General features: G+C 39.5%; 1 protein-coding gene across 3 annotated transcripts; it reads right to left on the bottom strand.

Annotated features, from left to right (window-relative positions):
* Positions 1–250: 250 nt before the first annotated feature.
* nyap2b (neuronal tyrosine-phosphorylated phosphoinositide-3-kinase adaptor 2b) lies at positions 251–19653 on the bottom strand. Of its 3 annotated transcripts, none has more exons than XM_028019927.1 (7): positions 18359–19653; positions 15668–15869; positions 11812–12131; positions 7810–8886; positions 4497–5651; positions 4267–4370; positions 251–2915 (listed from the first exon to the last, which is right to left on the bottom strand). In XM_028019927.1, exons 2-7 carry the CDS (start codon positions 15844–15846, stop codon positions 2628–2630), a joined length of 3123 nt encoding a protein of 1040 aa, XP_027875728.1. In that variant the 5' UTR covers positions 15847–15869; positions 18359–19653; the 3' UTR covers positions 251–2627. The 3 variants fall into 3 exon arrangements, with proteins under 3 accessions (XP_027875728.1, XP_027875729.1, XP_027875730.1); XM_028019928.1 differs by having other exon boundaries at positions 7810–8883; positions 18359–19652; XM_028019929.1 differs by lacking the exon at positions 15668–15869 and having other exon boundaries at positions 18359–19652.
* Between the last annotated feature and the right edge of the window lie 653 nt (positions 19654–20306).

Here is a 20306-nt window from a genome sequence, read left to right as displayed (position 1 = left end):
AAGGAGGGCATTGACAGCCTAACGGAAGGTAAAACTGAAAAAAACGGGTCCTCCCTCATGCTCTTATTTTTAAGTACATTTCTGAGATGACTGGCAAGAAATATTACATTTTACTCAATATTCTACTTTTAAATTACCTTGTTAAATAAAGTAAATAAACAATAGTCTTGATTACTTATTTACTCTTTATCATGCCTGTCAATGAAGAGCCCAATGTTGCAGTGCCAACAATAAATGTTTCCATAACGGCTTTGAAATTAATATTTATTTATTTCTCTCAACAAAACCCAAGTGACAATCAGAATACAGTACTTTTTTTTTCCTTTTCCTTTTTTTTATATAACGCAAAACGAGAACACAGTGCAATACAGACAGAGGACTGACAGTGCAGTGCTCTCTCTACCTTTTCACAGTGCATGTTTATACACACAAAAAGATTGTACAGCGTTAATAATACATTTCCACCCTTCACCCGTCAATGTCATGACATAGCAAAGTGAATGTCTTTAAAACAATCATTTTGAAATTGCGACTTGCAAACTTGTGTAGCTTGGCACACACTCACAAACACACTCACAGGCCCCCACACGCACACACACAGCCTTTTCCCTTACACACGTACAGTAACAACACAAGGTATTGTTTTTCTTTAATCCTCACCAGAGAAAGGGCTGCTGCACTTATACACTCAGGACTGGCTCATTTGTCAAATTAATGGTGCTTTTGGTAATGTTGACATTATGTTTAATGTACAAAAGGAATACCAATTGAGATATAAAACAGAGACTGAGGTAGAGGGTGAAAACAGGGAGGGAAAGACATATAGGTAACCAGCCTGATTCTGTGTATTAGAAAATAATCATTAGTGCTGTTTTTTTTCTTTTTTTTTTCCCAAAAAAAAAGAAGCCCAAATGTTTTAAAGGCCATTGTGCAATGCCTTGTCTTTTTGACTGCAATGTGATAGGTCCTTAAACAATCTGATATTTCTAAAGTGGTTGCCAACAAATTCTGGACTGGGAACATTGTCAGTGACAACCAAATATAGATGACTGCATGTCGAACGCAGCCAGACTCCTGAGGCTTTACTTTCCAGCCAATAAATTAAAACATACATGGTACAACTCATCACTCTTATTTTTTACCAAAAAATATATAAGCATAACATTGAAAGATTTCTTCAAGTGCATATGGCTATAATAATCTGCTGTAAAATCAGGAAATTCACTAAAAGCTTAGGTCTTGATTGTACGGGCTAGCTGTTGGTATCAGGTATTTACACTATTATGGTGGTCACATTGTGCACGGCATTACAAGGGTGACATTACTCACCAGCTCCTGCCAAGAACTATTTTACAAATACCCAACCATCTGAGTGCAATCGCACCAATATGCTGTGGCAGTTTTTATATTAATGGTGCTCTAAGCGAGATTATCGTGCTGCGGCAACCCAACAAGTTTAAAAGCAAAACATTATCTGAGATTTGGGGTTTTGAAAAATTGAAGATAGTCTCACACAAAGCAGATAAGCCTGACTCCCTATTCTCATCCTCAAGCAGAGGACTCCTGCTTAACTGCAAAAAAAGCAATAGAAAACTTGAGAATGGCACAACTAGTGTTATTCTTGTTTATCTGGTTGTCATGCACCCTCTTTTCAGGACAACTCCCCTTATTGCCCTTATTTAAAACCGGCACTGCAGATTCGACATGTCAACAGGCTTTGGTTGGTCATCATAATGAGACTTTTAAAAAAAAAAATGTACGTTCTAATTTACTACCTATCAAACACTACCTCATAGCTTTTTTCTTTTTTTTCTTTTTAAAGATTACTTCATAACACTTCTATGTGTGTTACAACAAGCCAACCAAATGACTTCAGAAAGGCTTAGAGTTTGTGAGCACACAGCTTGTAACCGTGATTCACAAAAGTGAAATTGAATCTGTTCTAGGACCTACTGTTGTACATTCTAGAACATAGTTGTAAAGGCTTTGAGAGAGCCCGCTGGCATCTAAAGCAAGTTAACGTTTACTCTTTGACTTACAGTACAACAGTGAAAATGTGAAGAGTATCGATAGAATTGAACAGTTCATTCATTTAAGTGCTTTTGCACACATACACAAAGAAAGAGTTGGGCATAAAAAAATTATGCTACTACAGTAAAAGTACTGATACATTATGTTTTTTTTTAATGTAAAATAAATTAAACAAAAAATTAACATGGAAACAAATATTAGATTGCATTGAAATCTAATTTAATAATAGTTTTAGATGCTTTTTGTACCCCATCATCTTATTTAGAAAATAACTATTCATTATTGGATATCTACTCTACTTATCAATATACAAGAGTCCAGTCACAAGAAATAGAAAAATATCAAATATCACCAGTGATGATAAGAAAATGTGACAACCTGAACAAGCAGAAATATTGCAGTAGTAACCACTATGGTCCTGACATCAGCAAGTATCACCGTACCCCCCCTCCTCCTTCCAGTGCTCTTTGTGATCACCCTGAAGTATTGTTGCAGGGGGGGGCCCAGTACCACCAAACAGGGAGAAGAAGTGAGTATGTGGGTGTTATGTGGTACAGAGGATAAAGTTGTTTTTTTGTTTTGTTTTGTTTTTAATGTCAGATGGCTGTGTCCCAGAATACAGTTGTCTGTGTTGGGTATGGGGGAGGTCGGATCTTCTTGGTTCCACTGCTCTTTCCACAGCCAGCGAGAACAGACACACTTTCCTGCTTGCACTGACTTCGCTCCAGGTGCCTGTCCTCATTCTTGTCAGGAGGTGGAGGCCTTTCCAGATATCTCTGCAAGTGTGGATGCTGTCTGGAGAGGATCTCGGCACAGAGGGTCCGTTTTCTTTCTATCTGATCTAGCATAGTGGTGTCTCCACAGATCCATGGCATCTGCAGCATCTGAGTGACAGAACAAATTTAAACTCAGGTTTATTTAAGTAGTGTCAAAGTGTAGTAAATATTACCTGATGGCACTTTACAAACAGGCACAACTCATATTCAGTTACACAGAATTGTATGAATCCAATTCTTTTCAAGAAGGACTGTTTGACACAGTCTATGTAGAAAGATAACAAATGGTACTTGGATGAAAGCAATGGAATGGGCTACATCAAGGCTTTTCAAAGTGTGGTCATGGTCCCCCTGGGTGGTGCCAGAGCTCTTCAGGGGAATGTGGCATGACAAAATAAACAAATCAGTAAAAGTAACGGTGTACATTCAGCTATCTTCACCAGGCCTTTGGCAAAAATATAACCAGAGATAAAATTGATTTATTGAAGTTTTAGTACCGAAGGCTACAGGGAATAAGAAGTTAGAGTCTGAGCCAAGCAAAATAAAAGAAGAAAGTATAACCATGATTATCTAGAGTTGGGATTCTCATGGGCTGGATCTGAAGATGCTTCACTGCCACAATGTTGTCTGCCAAGATCTGAGAGTTTTTTTTTTGTTGTTTTTTTTTACAGCAGGCTAAATGAACTGTCGTTACAGCAGAGAGTAGCTCATACTTTTAGCACTTCAAATGACAAAGCAACTGAAGCATCATATTATGTGGTGCTATGCCTGAGAAAAAGCAAGTAAATCCCAAAACACCAGTTTAATACATGAATAAAATTTAAAGTTTAGCAAAAGAAAAAACATTTACAGAAATAAAAGCAATAATGTAGTTTGAGGTAGGCAGCTGTCAACCCTCTGGGCTACATTGACGAGCAAGTGCTGTATTTTGTTGTCAATTTTGTATTGATTTTTAGGAAGAGGTCATACACTTGGTTACCAGTTGTGTTGTTTTGAAGGAAGTATTTGTTTTTGTTCCATATTTTTAAAGTCTTGGCATGATTAGTGCCTTTTGCAAACAAAATTTGTGACTTTGGTGATGAGTGCTGCTGTTTAGGCGTGCATGTAAACTGTTTTGAAAATGTGGAGTCTGAGTTGACAACTGCATCAAAGCAATTATGAAAAATTGGAAAACACTTTGGACAGTTTTTTTTTAATGCTTGGTCTCCTCCATATGGCAACGTTTCTTTTGGCAGTGGTGTTGCTATCTATTTTGTATGTGATAGAATCAATTATGTTTTTGAAAGCTTTGATATTGAACTACCCAGGAGGACTGAAAAAAATATAAAAATAAATTATGATGATGCATGATCATCATAAAAACAACTATCTACACTGTTCAAACAAGGATTCATCTGTAAGCAGAGAGCCTGTTTTCCAAGGTTAAAGAATAATAAACAAAAGTAATACAAGTGCATACCTGACTTTGATGTGTTTCTGCAGCTCTCCTCTGTGGCGTTCCAAGTGGGGAAGGGTTATTGGGCATTGAAGGGGAGCGACTAAACTTGGATGGAGTTTTCAAATCTAAAAAAAGAGAAAAAATATGCAAAGTTGTATGTCATGGAACAGTTTCAGTGCATTTTCCTTCAAGAAATATTATTTAGCCAGAGCACAATTTTAATTTTTTGGAATTGAGATGTAAGCTCTTACCGTTTCCAGTTCCTGCAGACAAAGGTGGGCTACCGGATGATTTCCCATGGTGAGTGGGTGTAGTAGTGGATGAATGTTGCCCTGAAGTTGTGCTGCCACTTTTCTCTTGTGCTTTTGACTGGTCCATATTGTGATTAGCTCTGTTGTTATGCCTCGGCGTACCATCTGACCTGTGTCCACGCTCTTTATCACACCTGTACTCCGTTGCCGGAGGACTCTTGCTGCATTTGAAATCGTAAAGATGCTGCTCTGAGCCATTAAGACTTCTGTCTTTGCTGTCCCGTCTCACTTCAAGGCCTGTCCTAATCAAGTCTTTACTTTCCTGCCTTGGTAAAAGTGGGGGAGGAAGATCCCCTCCATTGTGGCAATTCCGATCTCTGCCTTCATACTTAAAATCAACCTTGTTGCTCCGTGATGTTTCTTGTCTCAGCAGCATTTCAGGTGGCTGGTCTATTCGTCCTTCATATTTATGTTCAGTGCTACTTCTTTCTCTGTCTACACTCTCTTGATGAAGTAACAAATCAGTACGATTGTCTTTGCAATCATGCCTAAATTCTGGTCCATTTCTAGTTCTGTCTTTACTTTCTTGACGAGGCAGAAGTTCACCTACACGGTCTCTGCTATCTTGCTTTGAGTCCAAACCATTTCTTGCCCTTTCTTTGCTGTCTTGTTTTGATAAGGGCTCGTGTTGCTGATCTATTAGTTTGTCTCTGTCTTTGCTTTCCTGTCTTTGTGAAAACTCTATTGCATGTCCTCCACCCCGATCTTTGCCGTCTTTCCTTGGAATTAGTTCACCGTTGCTAAAACATCTTTCTTTGGAGTCTTTTCTAATTAAAGGTATGGGGTCTGAGGAGCTGCAGCTTTTGTCTTTGGAGTCCCGTCTCCCAGAGATGGGCTCTAGACCACTGGAGGCTTGATCCTTACTATCCCTGCGGACAAGGGGCACATCTGTACTGCTGGAGGTGCGGTCTCGACTGTTCCGTCTGTGGGTCGGAGGTTCTGTATTGCTGCCGCTCCTATCTTTGTCTTTGTCTCTTTCTCTTCGATGAGAAGACTCCTTGCTGTGGCGTTCTTTGGACTCACGTTTGGAATCCTTGCTGTGGCGTTCCTTACCTTCACGCTTGGAATCACTGTGAGACTTGACCTTAGACTCAGCTGCAGAAGAGCATAAAAAAAGCGTTATTAGTTTTATATTTAAAAATATTTAGAAATATTCATGTTATGATTAGAATTCTTAGTTTTAACCCTCTATTAACATACTGTCAATTAACAGCTGAGAAAATAGATTTGTCTTACAATACCCGCTAATAACCACTAGGTGGCACCCATTACTTCCTTCAGTGTTCACAATGTCTGAGAGCAGATACAACATAGATCTTAGCTATGCTTTTCTAATACACTACACATTGATTCCACTAACCATGAAAATAAAGTAAGATTTGTATCTGTAGCTTGTTATACTATTTATATACTACCATTTAAAAAGGTATAGATGCATGTATGAGTGTTTGCTTGTGGGGGCATATATGACAGGGAAGGTAGTGATTAACCAATTGGTAAATGGGTCAGGATATTGTCTCTTCTGCTAGAGAATGCAAATATAAAATAAAGGCCAGTTCTTTGAGAACCACTATGTCCAGAAAATAATTAAAGAGAGAAACAAATAAAAAACAACAACACTGCTTCCTATTCCTATTTATTTAAAAAAAACAACAAGGATTTCTATGCACCTGATTGAAACACATGATTTTTTTAAAACAATCTCTTAAAATAACTGAGTAATTGTTATAATTATAATTATAATTAAAATTAAAAAGCACAACAAAATCCTAAATAAAGCAAATGTGCATTAGAAGAAAACCTTAAGTCAAGCCAATTATATTACAATTAAAAGTATAAGTAACCCAATGTACTTTGTTTCTACTCCCTCCACTGCATATCTGCACCAGCAGCCCAATTGGCTTAACCATGAGAAAGGTATGTGCTGATTGGACAAAATACATTTGAGTTGTGAGACATCACCACCCCTGTCAGCTGCTCAACTCTCGTTTGTACACCACCATGCCCTGAGCTGTGATTGGCTGCATTACCCACGGGAAGGAAATCTGCAAATAAGAAACAGGGATTTTTTTCTTCCTTCCTCTGTTGCTATGTTGTAGTTGCTAAGAAAACTGACTGAGGATGGCTGTGTAAAATCTGTGCAATTTCACCACAATTTATGATTTATGGGAGAAGAGGGGTCCTAGTGAAACCATAAAAATGTGTAGGTTTAAAACATATAGATTTTTTTTAAATTACTTAATTACTAATATATAGACCACCCAATGGAAGAATGAAACTCTGAAGATTCATCTCATATTTATGTTTATTTACAGGTAATCTTGTATTTATCAAGTAAAAAAAAAATCAGTATAAATCTTAATATGATTTATACATTTATGAGACTTCCTCTTGCCTAGTATGAGGTTCATATATATAGGCACATGTAAATCTTAAAATAGTCATTTTCAACATGATAGATTTCATTAGTTGTGCATTATGTTCAAGAACAACACAGTGGTTTACTGACAATAAACCATTAGCAGGTTTAACCATGAAAATGGTATGTGTAAACCATTATCAGCAAACTGATAATACTGCTGACTAACATAAACTATAGGTTAACTCAGTTTTAATACCTTTTTTAGAGTGAAAAAGATCTACCTGTCTTTGAGCAGACTCTGCTTTCCTCTGCAGATGAACTGATTTTGGCAGCACCTTGAGTGAATGTGGCATGAATATCGGTATTTAAATCTGATGTTTACATATTTAAAAGTAATCCTGCCTGATGGCCTAATGCCATGAGTTGGTTTGAGAGACCCGCTGTCCGCTTTAGTCTCTAATCTCCTCAGATTAAATTATACGATCTGTATCTGACTTGGTTTTGTGGACCTAGATTAAACAAAGGGAAATTTTGCAGATTTTGCCACCAAGCTGTAAAAAGAGATGCACACTTTACACAGGATCTTAAATTGGTATGGTTTAAATTTTATCCCAAAAACAACATTAATTTAAGGACAGAGGAGAGTAGTATGTGCTGTTTGTAAATCAAAGAATATCAATATTCCCTGATTTTGTCTTGCATTGTAGTTTATTCAACTGACTGATCAGTTTGTGCCTATTGAAAATGTCCCTGGACTTTCAGCTGTAAGTTAAAGGGCTTTCCTTTCCATACCTATAATCTATCTAAATTTAGAATAATGTTTTTTTTCTATTCCTGGTTTTACAACAACATTAATCTATAATGTAAAAGCATATCCAAGACATAGCTTACTCTCTCCAGGTTCTTTAGATTTCCTTCCACTGGCATTTTTCTTCAGCATATTCCTGCCTGTGGTGAACAGGTTTGTTAGTTCATCAAGTGGACTGGTGGGTGTCCGTGAACGACCTGTTGACACATTCTGCATAGACCCGTGGAGTCGTCCAACACCTTCTTGAGGTGGTGAACCTTTGCCATGAGGGGTTGCAGATGCACTCCGAGGGAGACCCCCGGGAAAAGGCATTGGAGCATCAAATGGAGGTGTACGCATTAGGCTCAGAGGGGTGAGACAGCGGCCCATGCTGACCGGTGATGGGCAGGCAGAATGGCTACGCTGATAGGATGATGTTGAGGAGGATTTGTAAAGCGTACAGGGGAGTGGAGGTGCAGAGGAGCGGCCAGAAACTGTAAGTGTTGGGGTAGCAGTGAGCTCCCTGCGGATGTGAGCAGAAGAAGGAGGTTCATTTGAAGAGGTTGGGGATTTGCTATAGGGCTGGTTCTCCAGCATTGGTAATTTGGCTACATCTAAAGGTGTGAGGGGAGACTCATCTGAGTTTGGTGAGCACTGGGCTGGTGCTGGTGGAAACACCAGCAGCGGCGGTCGGTGAGTGAGTAAATTAGGAAAGGGTGCAGGAATGTCACAGAGGGGGATGTTTCGAGGGGTGGAGCAGCGACTGAGAGGCTCAGGGTCGGAGGGTGCTGGGGTGGGGCAGGCAGAACGACATCCAACAGGATCAGTGCGGTACTCCATATCATCCAGGGCTGGATACTTCATTTCCTCGTACACAGACTCTCCTGGCTCTTCATCCTCAATCTTCAATGGTTCTCGTGGCCCTATGTCAATCCCCCCCATTTCTATGTAGACAGGCTCATCCTCACACTCGTCTGTGGGACTCTCATCACTCTGTGGAGGTGAGGGGTTAAGTTCGCATGGGGATGTGGTGTGGTGGAGGTGCTTGGACAGGCACACACCACTGCTTCCGTGACTCCTAATGTAGGACTCGTCAAAGGAAACACTAAGTTGTGTGTTGGGGTTCCTCTTGGGTTTTGGAGGAGGCACCCTTCTGCAGTCCTCATTGCATCCTTGTACTGCTAAAACACAAAGGAGAGAAAATTGATCAAATAAACAATATCTGAATTTTCTTTTTTTTCTATTTCATTAATTTGTCTTCAGTTAATGAAGACATTTTCAGAAGGGATTGAACAGTGATCAGTTCACTCTATGTATATCAATACAACGTATTTTGTATAAGAAATATGCAAGACAGGTTAATAAGACAAAAAGGAACAGGAAGTAGAATATCAATATGTTAGCAAAAATCTCTACAGTTGCAAATAAAACAAGCATTGGAAAAATTGTAGTGTTAAATTAATTTTTTTTTGTGTGAAAATACATTGAATTAAAAACACTAGTGTTGATAGGAAACCTTTCTGAATTTTTATGGGTCAGCCGTAGGTCACTGTGTATCGCTGTGAGCAATACCTTGCATGTGAGTTGTGGGACCAGTTGATGCATATGCATGTTTCTAGGTCAGATATATAGCAGGGAAGCAATATGAGAATATTGTATTTGGGTCACACACTCTGTGGAGCGTCTTTTTGATAGTGGTGACGTGGTATTGCAGTATGAATCTCTTCAGATGTGGTGCAGAGTGGCTTTGGTACAGTGCTCGTATTTCCTAGATACTACTGTAAAGCAGCACAGTGCAAAAGCCTCATTCACTGCTCTGTGTCACAGTTTATTTCTAGGTCAGTCGATGAAATGTTTGGATAGAAGTACCCTTCCCTAGGATGGGAAGTGAGAGATGAGCTTAGTGAAGAAATTAATCATAGCTGAAATTTCCAAACTACAGATTTTAGACCTTTAATAATTCAGATACCAGATGGCCCCAGACATGCATATTTCCCATAACTGTATGACTCACCACCGATGACTGCAGTACATGCAAACCAGTGCATCCACACTGCACATCCCTACATATAAATGAAAACAATTTATGCCATATGTGCTAGCTTTTCTTTGAAAGTATTTCTAGCTGAAGTTTAACAGTGTAGTTACTTTTTGTTCCTGTAACATGTTAATTTTTCAGTTTTACTGTAGTAACAAATAATATCAGGTTATGTAAGCATAGATTGTTATTCTGCAGTCATTTGCAACTCATTTTGTATGTTTAGATGATGCTGATATCAAATTTTGCTCATTTTTGGAGACATATGTCTCTTTTGTCCTTATCACCACTGACAAAAAAATTGAAGAAGAAGATGCTGCAACTGGACCAGTATAGTAGCGATGTTACTGAGAATGCCTCATATTTCTTTGTGTGAATATTTGCTAGAATATAAATGTGTGCATGCAATACCGCTTCAATATTTTTCTTTCTGTCACAACAAAATGCATTAGTACGCAATAAGGTTTTCTTGTTAAATGCTGAGCTTTGTATCAGAGCTGATGCCGAAATCAGCCATTCAAATATCCTTTACTGCCTGCTTTTTTTCTTTTCCTCTGTCTCTTACTTCCCCTTCTCCCCCTCCCCCTGTAATGGATGTGTTTACCCGCAGCACCTCCCCCTCCCTCTTCTCCAGAGAAAAACAAATCTAGGTCAGTCGCTCCTCCTGAATGAATTTTACTCTGACAAGCTCCTCCCTTTTCCACAAAAAGCACCAGCAATGGAGCACGCAAGCCTCCCCTTAACCAGGGACACCCCTACACTCTATCGCTGATTGGCTGACAAAGCTCAGACCTCAGCATCTCGGGAGTCCTATTGGCCCATGCTCCATAGCATGGCTGTTATTGGCTGGGCTGCATGGGGTCTTGTTTCTGTGGGATGGTTGCCGTGGTGCCCAGGAAGATCTGTGCGTGCACACAGAGATCCCCACCAATCTGAGCCTGGCTGGATGACTCCCCAAACATCACGTTGTCAGTAAAGGACACCAATGAAAAAAGCTTCTCTCGCTATAGTATGCCCCAGTCTATAAATTAGACTGCTAGGATTTCAGAGATTTTATTCTGTGCATTTTGTCATTTTTCGCATTGCATACAATGGTTTTGCAATAGCAACAGTTTTTAAGGAGGTGATGCATGCACATAATACTATACATATTACTTTATTATTTGTGAGTAATAGGTTTTTTGCTTTGTTTACTGAAAATTGCACTTATCAAATATATGTAGTCCAATGTATATGGGCACTTGCTAAAACTGCAAAAAAGGCAAACGATTTGTTATATCAGAGTGTGAGTTTTATCTTTACTTGCTCTGATTTATTGGGACATTAGATAAGCACATTATGTTTGTCCTGAAATACACAAAAACAGAGGATTTTAATTGTCACTCTACTTAAGATCTTGTTACAATTCTAACTTCACAGAATAAAGTGTTCACTCCAGAGGTAGTTTGTGTATTGGTTGTTTGAACCTCCTAGTTTAATTGCTCAATCATTCAACATTTGCCAAACCAAACTGTGCAGAGGCACATCTGGAAAGTTCTCAAAGAGATGGCTCAAAATCGCAGGGTGGTGAAACTAAACCGAAAAACAGCAAGAAAATATATATTATGCTGTCATGATATATAAGGAATTGGTTTGCGGGAGAGGGGTTAGAATAATTGACAGACATTTAATGTGGCTGGAACCTTTGCCACTTTACCATCATGGTATTACTAAACTACAGGTGTGTTACAGGTGTGTGTAACAGAACAAGAAGAGATAAAATGCCACTTTATCGATAATAAGTGGGGGTAAAAATTGGAGAAGGAATTAAATAATTGGGATAAACAAACAAAAAACAAACTATATATATATATATATATATATATATATATATATATATATATATATATATATATATATAAACTTTCTGATCAAGACATGATGTCTATGGTGTCATTATCCATAAGTAATCAAAGGAAGTAATTTAATATGAATAAATTCATATCCTGTCAACAATTAGATGTCATGTGATAGGAGAACAGCTAAAGATATCTGCAGCAATGTAATGCAAAGTGCCACAAACACTCACCGTCACATCTCTCCCCACGGCAGGTGGACATGGCACTGTGGTCCACTGCTTCAGACGACATGCTCAGCTTGGTAGCCGGGTCTCTCCTAGGCTTAGGTGGTGGCTGCTTCCTAGAGGTGGGACTCCCCACTTCCTCATCTCCTCCTCCTCCTCCTGTGTTACCGCCACCAACAGAGTGGAGGGACTGGGAGCGGACAGAAAAGCCCTGCCCGCAAGCGAAAGTGTGCAGGTGGGGCAAGGGCATTCGCTCCTGGGGCTCAGGCATAGTTATTGAGCCCATACGCAGGTGCTTGCCTTCTGTTGCTATATCCTCACCAGTTCTGAAAGCACCAAAAGGGGGAGGAGGGAGGAATAAAAAAAACAAACCAATTTAAAGATGGAGAATTAAACATGTAGGTTCTGATAAAATCTAAGAAAAAATAACACAAACCCATAAACATTTTTGTTTATATGTTTGTGTGTGTTTGATAAGGGCATCAACTCAGCATCAACAAATGCGAGTTTCACTAACAGCATAAAAGTCACCAGAGTTAAGGCACAGCATTGATTTGAGCTTAACCCTGGATATGACTGACACTGGTCACACAGACACGATGGCAGCCTCCCCCCTCCCCCGCCTGTAAACAATCAATGCCTATAAATGGATGATTGGCCTGAATGGAGCCTTAATGATGGGCAAAAGGGGAACACTAATTTGATGGGGTGTGCGTGTTTGTGTGTGTTATGCATGCAAGCTAGAATTGTTTTCATATTTCATATATTGCAAGCTAACCAAGGAGACATAAACGGACATGTTTACAAATGTGACACATATCAGAATTCATATGTCTTTAAAGCATGAATGTGCATGCTCCTTTGCTGACAGTGACACCCTCTTGGCCAACAGCTGAACAGAAGGTGCTCTCTGGATTTTTTTCATTGCTCAGACTCTGCTTTGCCTAGCAACAGGGCACATATACACATCAGACACAAAACCAGCTGTCCCGGCACAACAATAACAAAGTACATGTGTACAACACAACACTTGCACATGGCTGCATCATTATCAAGGCAGTTTTGCTTAAACACTTGGAAGGTTCAAGAAAAACATGCCAGCAGCAAACCTTAGCATGTCACTGTGATAAGCCCTGCAAATAAGGAAATCAAATAATCCAAAATCTTAACACAAAAACATATTTCATATTCTTGTTTTTTTTTCATGTCCTTATTATAGTCATGATTAAGGTTTTGGGATAAAATTTTATTTGGAAACAAAGCAGAAAGATTACACCTATTAGATGTAGCCACACTTGTCATTGAAAAAATATGTTTCTCCTTCCCTTACGTTTTGGGTGTGCATCTCATTGCAGCTTCAGTATGCATGGGTCGCATGTGTGTAGGTGGCTTGGTGTGACTGAAGTACTGGTGGCTGAGTTATTTTTAGGATATTTGCCCAGTGATTGGCTAAAGGAGAGACCACAGGTGCAGTTGGACCAAATGAAGTTGACTTGTTGGGCAATTCTGCTTTTCTCTGTGACAATGTTAAAAAAAAAGAATGATCTCTGCTTAAGGAACAAGGACAATACCGAGTAAAGAAACAGAATGAGTGCCTGTAAGTGGATGCACACATGCTCCAAAGGGTTTAGAGGAGGGAAAGGAGATGTTTAAAATTTGCATTCCCATGTAAATGTAGAAAAATTTAAATACTTTTGATCTGCTATAGGTTTGTGGTTAGGAGGGACAAATGGTGATAAATACCCTTTCATAAATATTTCTGTGAGGCTATGGGAATGACTTCTGTCTTCAAAAAGGTGAAAAACAACAGAAGAGACCTTTAGTGAGGAAACTGTCAGCAGGAAGGCCCGCCTTGCTCCAATCCAACAGGCTGATTCAATTGGACTATAGCTCCTCCAGCTGTCACCAGGCAGAACACATCCCCTGTAACTGAACTCGCACTTAATCATTCTCTAACAAGTTTTTCTTCACCATGCTCTTAAACAGTCTTAGACTAACATAATTTACAAGCCATTTGTCCTTTCCCCCCCCTCTTTCCAACCCCTCTCTCTTTTATTTTAACCTGTTGTTCAAGGCCATGCATGCACAAGCATGCATGTGCTTATTCACTCACAGAAACAAGTATGAACTATGAATTCTAAAACTCCCTCTCAGTTACTGTAAGAAATAGGTCATCTCATTGACCTACTTGTAGGACTCATAAAACAAATCTCAAAATTTGATGCTCCTCCTCAAATGGAAATGTCCTAATGTTCTTGCTCTGGCAAAATCTAAAAGAAATCAAATGTCAGTTTCCTCAGGCATCCCCTGTGTCTAATTCCTGAAGTTGCTCCACAGGATTACATCAGACTACTGATAGAGATGGGGGGAAATGTTTTGATGTGAACAGAGAAGGATTCTTGTGGGATTTCCAACTTTGCCGACCTCCAAAAATGCTTTAAGCATTAGCATTAACAATCAGCTTTGACTGCGAAAGTAATAAAATGTAGCCACTCTGGAATGAGTTGTCTACAAAGAGTCACACAAAGGACAACAGACAACAAAAGAGGAAGAGATCTTTAGAATTACACGACCTTTGACAGGAATGTGACAGGGCTAAAGATGCCTCTGGTTAAGAAGAACATCTGCTCACTTAACATTCAACCATCCAGGGTTGTGCCAAAGTAATGACTGGATGACAAGATAAAACTTTGAACAGGGGCTCAAATACTTAGTTTTTCACAGACTGATAAACATTTATTCCATTTTAACACTGGGTAGCATTTTTTCATAACTCCTGCCACAAACTGAAGCAGTTTATCTCAGAAAATGATCCGATTACCAGTAGGAGAGAAGTGAAAGTGCTTTTTTGTGGATAGATAATATATTTTATCCATTCACCGCTTTTTAAAATCAAGCACAATTTAACAATATGAGAGCAGCTAAACCAACTAGGAGTTGTTTTACATGTTGGAAATGTTATTAGTTTATCATAAGTCATTTATCTTCACAATTTGGAAATGTGTGTTTGTTCTGTCATTGTTTTTGCTACATATGTACATTTTATTTATGCACACATAACATTATATATATACAGTATATATATATATATATGTGTGTGTGTATGTATGTGGGGGTGTGTGCGCTTGTGTGTAAACTGACAATCAGCTTTGATTGAATTACCTACAATAGGTGAGATAGTATCTCACCTGACATCAGAAACTGTTAAACTGCACCTTTATGGTGGCATCACTTTTTGGCCATATCTAGGGATGGTGTTGGTGTTCCTGTTGAAAACCTTTGTAACCAATGTGTGAAAACAGCATTTAAATGTAATAAAATGCCTTTTCCCTGATAGACAAAATTATTCGCACACATTATATAATTGAATATACTTAAACATAACACATTTTATGCATAGACAGAAGTATTCTATACCAGACAACAGAATAAAAACAGTCCCCTACATCTTTCTCGTTTGTATCCTCACAGTCTAGAGCTTTTTCTCTCACAGATGATTCTCCTCATTCTTGCTGTTGTTTTAAAAATAGAGCTTCAGTGACCTCTTTGCAAGGACGAGTCCTAAATAAGTCTAAATGAGAAATTAATTATCCTCCATAGGTTCATGGAGTGCATCAGTCCACACTTGTTAAAAAATAAAACGACCTGCCACCCCCAAAGGCACCCTCTTTCCACTTGTCCCAATTCTCTCTAACCTAAAGTGAACTTTATCCATCTGTGATGTTACAGAGTTGTAGCAGGCGTGATACATCTAATCAATGATGAAGGTAAAACCAAATGTTTGTGTGTCCTCTGACATCTTTGCTTATACACTTATGCTTATGGATCTTGTTTGTTGTTTTATGGCTGGTTGCCTTCCTACCTCCTTATGGCTTCCTCCTGTTTTCTTTTCTTCTCGTTTTTTTCCTGCAGGAATGTCCTGTTTCTTTCATTCCTGGTGTGGTCCACGTTCTGAGCCAACAAGCTGTTGTAGGCTCTCAGCCCATTCTCCTCAACATATTGGAAAAAGCTGAGAGTTTCCTCCTCTTTGGAGCTCATCATTCTTCAAGTCTGTGCACTGCATTCTAATTGAAAGAAAAAATAACTCTTAGTTATAATCACTTACCTAATAGGGGCACCGAATATTCAGAATAAAGGATCTTGGATCTTTCCAGCAAGCATTTTATTTGTCATTAGTTACATTCTCTTACAAAAGTATTTATAACCTTTAAATAAGTGGAAGCAATTGCCTTCCAAAGTCTCTGTTAATTCTTGAAGAAGCCCTGCAGTGAACAGCAGTGGCAGCATTAAGTTGTGGGAATATTTTTCATCCAGTGAGAAGGAAAAGGAGTGCTGGTTAGAGATCATGGAAGATAATTGGAGCTAATACAGAAGAAAACCAATTCAAGAGTGCAAAAGACTTTTGAGTCTGAAGTTCAGCTTTCTGCAGAACAAGGTTTAAAGTAGCTGTAGCTACAGTGGACTTTTACAGTTACTACATTTGCAATTAACTTGTGCTAGGCACAGTTTTTATTTTCTGATTATAAGAAAGGCAATCATTAAAAAAGGCCAAAAGCCTGATACAAATCTAACACACTGAGTTGATCAGTGTATCTGTTAATATTTCTGAGTAATGAGGTGTGGTTCTTGTCAAATAGAAGCTATATGGTGCTGCTGAGTCTTGCATCTCTGTGGTATAATTCATCTTTTGAGGGTGGCATCATGTTTCATTCAACATTCTCACACACCAAAATTAGCACACTGCAGTTAGACATAGCTTCCTGTTTGAGTGCTGATTAACAGCAGGCTCACTGTCTCAGTTGTATCTGCACATTTTTCAGCCTGAAATGACTGGTTTTAACCAAAAGAGCAAGCAAATCTGGAAAAATAGCTTTAATTTTCCCATGTTTGTAATATGTGCTGGACTCAGATGTTGAGATACGGCATTCCTGGGATAAAAAGGATCAACACAAACAAATTAAAACAGTCTCATTGAACAAAAGCACAACTTTGAATATACAAATAATATTGATTTTATTTTATTTTATTTTTTTTGCTGTTGTTTGCTATGATCCACAAATCTTTCTCTGTTGCCCCCCAACTCTGCAAAAACAATGATGCAGCCAATTACAATTCACTTGTAAAACCAAAATTAGCTTTGAGTAAAACTCTTTACATCTATTCAATCTCAGAAGCATGTAAGACTTACACAGCATGTATGTACTGGATGCATTTTTCTAAAATAATAATAACACATGCAAAATTATATATAAAATATGCAATGCACTCAACTTGAATTTAGAGAGTCTAGAATAGGATGAGGAGAAGACAGTGCATGCTTTTATGTAGGTCAGTGTTTTCAGATCCGCCGAAGACTTCTGCTTGTTTACGTATGAGAGAAGCACTGAGAGGGAGCGTGCTTGGGGAAGGGGGGGAAGGGGCTTTGCGATAACTGCATGTATGTTGTGTGTGCAGGGAGGCTAGGGGAGTGAGGGGGGTCTTGGAGGGCAGCCAGATGGAGACTGTGCAGCTAACAGGGAGGGCAACCATTGTCTGGTCATCCTTAGCATCTCTGCATCCTGTGTCTATCAGGGTAGGTCAGTGGGTTTATCTGTAGGTTCCACACCACTTCTGGCATCCTCAACTCTCCTCCGCCCATCTTTTTAAAGACATGTGGAGTGATTACTGTTAGAGATAGGAGAGTTCATACTAGGGCACCGAAGCATGGTGACAAACAGTTTTGATGTATTTTGATTCCAAGATTTAGTCACTAGTGCACATGTGTGTATAAGTCTGGGAAAATAGAAGTGAGCTTTTTTCATTTAAGGAAGAAATGAGGTACACCAGCATAAGTGCAGAGATGAGAAAGCACTGTTCAAACAGTGTTTGAGCTGAAGTAAGCCTACCGGCTTAATCCTGTAAGCCTGCAAAAGAAGCCCACACAGGAATCGGCTTGTTTATCACAGTGTTTTTACTGGCCTTTTACAAAGGCTTGCCCTCCAAAAACTTACTGATATAAAATTATGGTATCATTCTATCACTTCAGCAAAATCAAATAATTCTCCAACCAGATTTTTTGTTTGTTTTTAGATGTTTAAATTCATTTTGTCTCATTTAGATTTCCTCTTGCTTTCAGTTCCACCTCTTCCCATTTTTGCCCTAAATGACAGTTGAAACAGAGGTGCACTTTGCTTTAAAAGTAAATGATGGTGGCACATCGTTTCTGTTTCCAGGCAACCATGTCACCGGAGAGGGCCACGGTGGATATTCTAAAGACACAATGTCAAAAAAATTTCAGGGCCAGCAGTATGGTGGCCTCATGCATGGGTGCTTGTGCATGAATACACACATACAGACAAACATTGCAGTTAACCTCAGCCAACCTTTAGTTGCTCTACTTTTCAAAATGCCAACAACTGACAAGTCTTTCACATGTATCAAGCTAATTTCTAAGTAGAAATTTCTGCCAAATCAAAGAGTATATGCATGAAATAAGTAGGTTGGATATTAATCTACCTAATGTCCTGTGTGATATTTTTTGTTATTGTAAAAAAGCATTATGATGCATACTTACAATAGGGCTTTGTCTTTACTGTGGTGTAGATCAAAGTGTCTTCTGTCTTTCCCTGAGTCCACGGTGCAACAATGAACTCTGACCTATGCAGAACGATCCATGCACTCTTCCACTTAAATCCACATAGACCTCCGTCCATCGTTTGTTGTTGTGTTTTTTTCAACAGATTGTGTCCCACTAGAAGGAGTCCCAGTGACCCAGGATGAAGATAGAACTAGAAGAGAGCTGGGCCATCAGGTGCCCTGCCCAGTGCTCCCTTCTCCTGGGCCAAATATAGTACACCTCCAATCCAGATGCTGCCAGACTCCGAGCCAGCTGTGAGAGCTTCACTTCTACGCACATGTGCGTGCGCTAAACAAGCAGCACACAACTGCCACTGCATGCATTGCAAAAATGCACATCACATCTTTTCAAATCAAAGTCCTCTCACAGTTGCATAGCCAAGTTGGCTTTAAAGTCCAGTTCAGATTCTTCTTTCTTGGAGTGTTTCTTTGTACGTTCTATTGGATCAAAGTCTCATGACAATAGTAAAAAAAGGGAATCCACATCCGTGGTGCTCTCGTGGATGAGGTAGACCAAGGGTTCTTGCATTCCCTGCCGATTTCCTCTGTCCTGTTCAGCACAGTACCTCGGTGCTTAAGCAGATGACACTGGGCTTCCCAGCTATACACGAAAACAAGAAGAACACGCCCACTGCCTACTGTAGACACCTTACTCTAATACATCAGCCTCTCTCTCTTGCTCGGTGTCCATCTCGTTCTTCCACAGCTCTTTTTCTTGCTGAGTCCCTTTGAAATAATATTTCGGTCACACTAATACACAAGGTTGTCTCCGCAAGCATTCGTGTTGTGTTTTTGTTTCTTGTGTCTCGCTTTGCCTTTCCCTTTGCAGCTGAGAGGAAGCTTGAGCCTGAATGTGTTGTTCTGTTGTCAGCACCACGGAGAGCTCTCCCTGTCAGGGGGTGAAGAAGGCGGGGAGTTAACAGGGTGGGCACAGTGGGACAAATGCAAAGATAGGAGAATAGGAGGGGTAGGTGGGAGGAGTCAAAAGGTTGCCAGGGTGTGACCTCATTAGATCCAACCTCCTCTTCCCCTGGCAACCACTGCGATTACCCTCCCTGACGCCTCCTCCTCCTGCTCCTCTCTTGCAGCTCGTAAACAAGACCATGACACAAAAACACTTGCTGTGAATGCACCGTGTTGCTTTCCCGTGCCATCTTGGGTTGTGGTTAAAACAATGAGGAATAAGGAAAGTACTCAGAGCAAAACAATAGCACTTTGTAATTTCCTCCATGCACAAATGAAAAGGCTGGTGCAAGATTAATAATTAAATTTGCAAACAAAATAAAAAATAAAGCAAACAAACAAATTCCAAATGTGGCTACATAGGTAAAAGATAAAATAAAAATGTAGATTTGAAGCTGAGTTGCTGTTTTGGTCAGTGAAATGTCACTGCACAACTGTTTGTGGGACAGCTATGTTGGTTGACATAGACAACCAACATAGCTGTTGGTTGTCTATGTCCTGGGAGAGAGGGGTATGTGATGCAAAAGCTGGTGAAAAAGCTAGAGAGGAAGGGAAGGGGCAAGGGGATTCTTTGAAAATGGGTGGGTGGTTGGAGGGGACTGGGTTTGTCTGAATGGATTAACACCACGGACACAAAAGGATTAAGAAGAGAAGATCTGTTGTTTTTATCAACCCTTACCTCCATTTCTCTTGACTAATATCATTCACCCCTCGCCCTCCCACACCCCTCCACCACCAACACCACTCCACCATTTGAAAAACTTCACCACCACTTCACCCTTTGAACAACTCCTGGGTGTACCTTCAACATTGGTTTGAGCCAAAAAGCTGGTTAAGCAAGTTTCTGAAGACATTGAAACCAATTAAAAACATCCGGTAGTCAATTTCTGGAATAATGGTAGTTAGCATCAATTGAAAAACAA

Source organism: Xiphophorus couchianus, chromosome 6 (genome assembly GCF_001444195.1).
Source record: "Xiphophorus couchianus chromosome 6, X_couchianus-1.0, whole genome shotgun sequence".
Lineage (NCBI taxonomy): Eukaryota > Metazoa > Chordata > Actinopteri > Cyprinodontiformes > Poeciliidae > Xiphophorus > Xiphophorus couchianus.
Note: the sequence above shows the minus strand (reverse complement) of the source record. Positions and strands in the feature narration are given on the sequence as shown.

What these genes read in the sequence shown, in the direction of transcription:
- nyap2b (XM_028019927.1), bottom strand. Translation starts at nt 15,846, where the DNA reads ATGATGAGCTCCAAAGAGGAGGAAACTCTCAGCTTTTTCCAATATGTT. An exon ending in CAGGAGGAAGCCATAAGGAG is followed by an intron (nt 12,132 to 15,667) that starts GTAGGAAGGCAA and finishes TGGTGCTTTCAG; the next exon opens with AACTGGTGAGGATATAGCAA. An exon ending in CCGTGGGGAGAGATGTGACG is followed by an intron (nt 8,887 to 11,811) that starts GTGAGTGTTTGT and finishes TTTGTGTTTTAG; the next exon opens with CAGTACAAGGATGCAATGAG.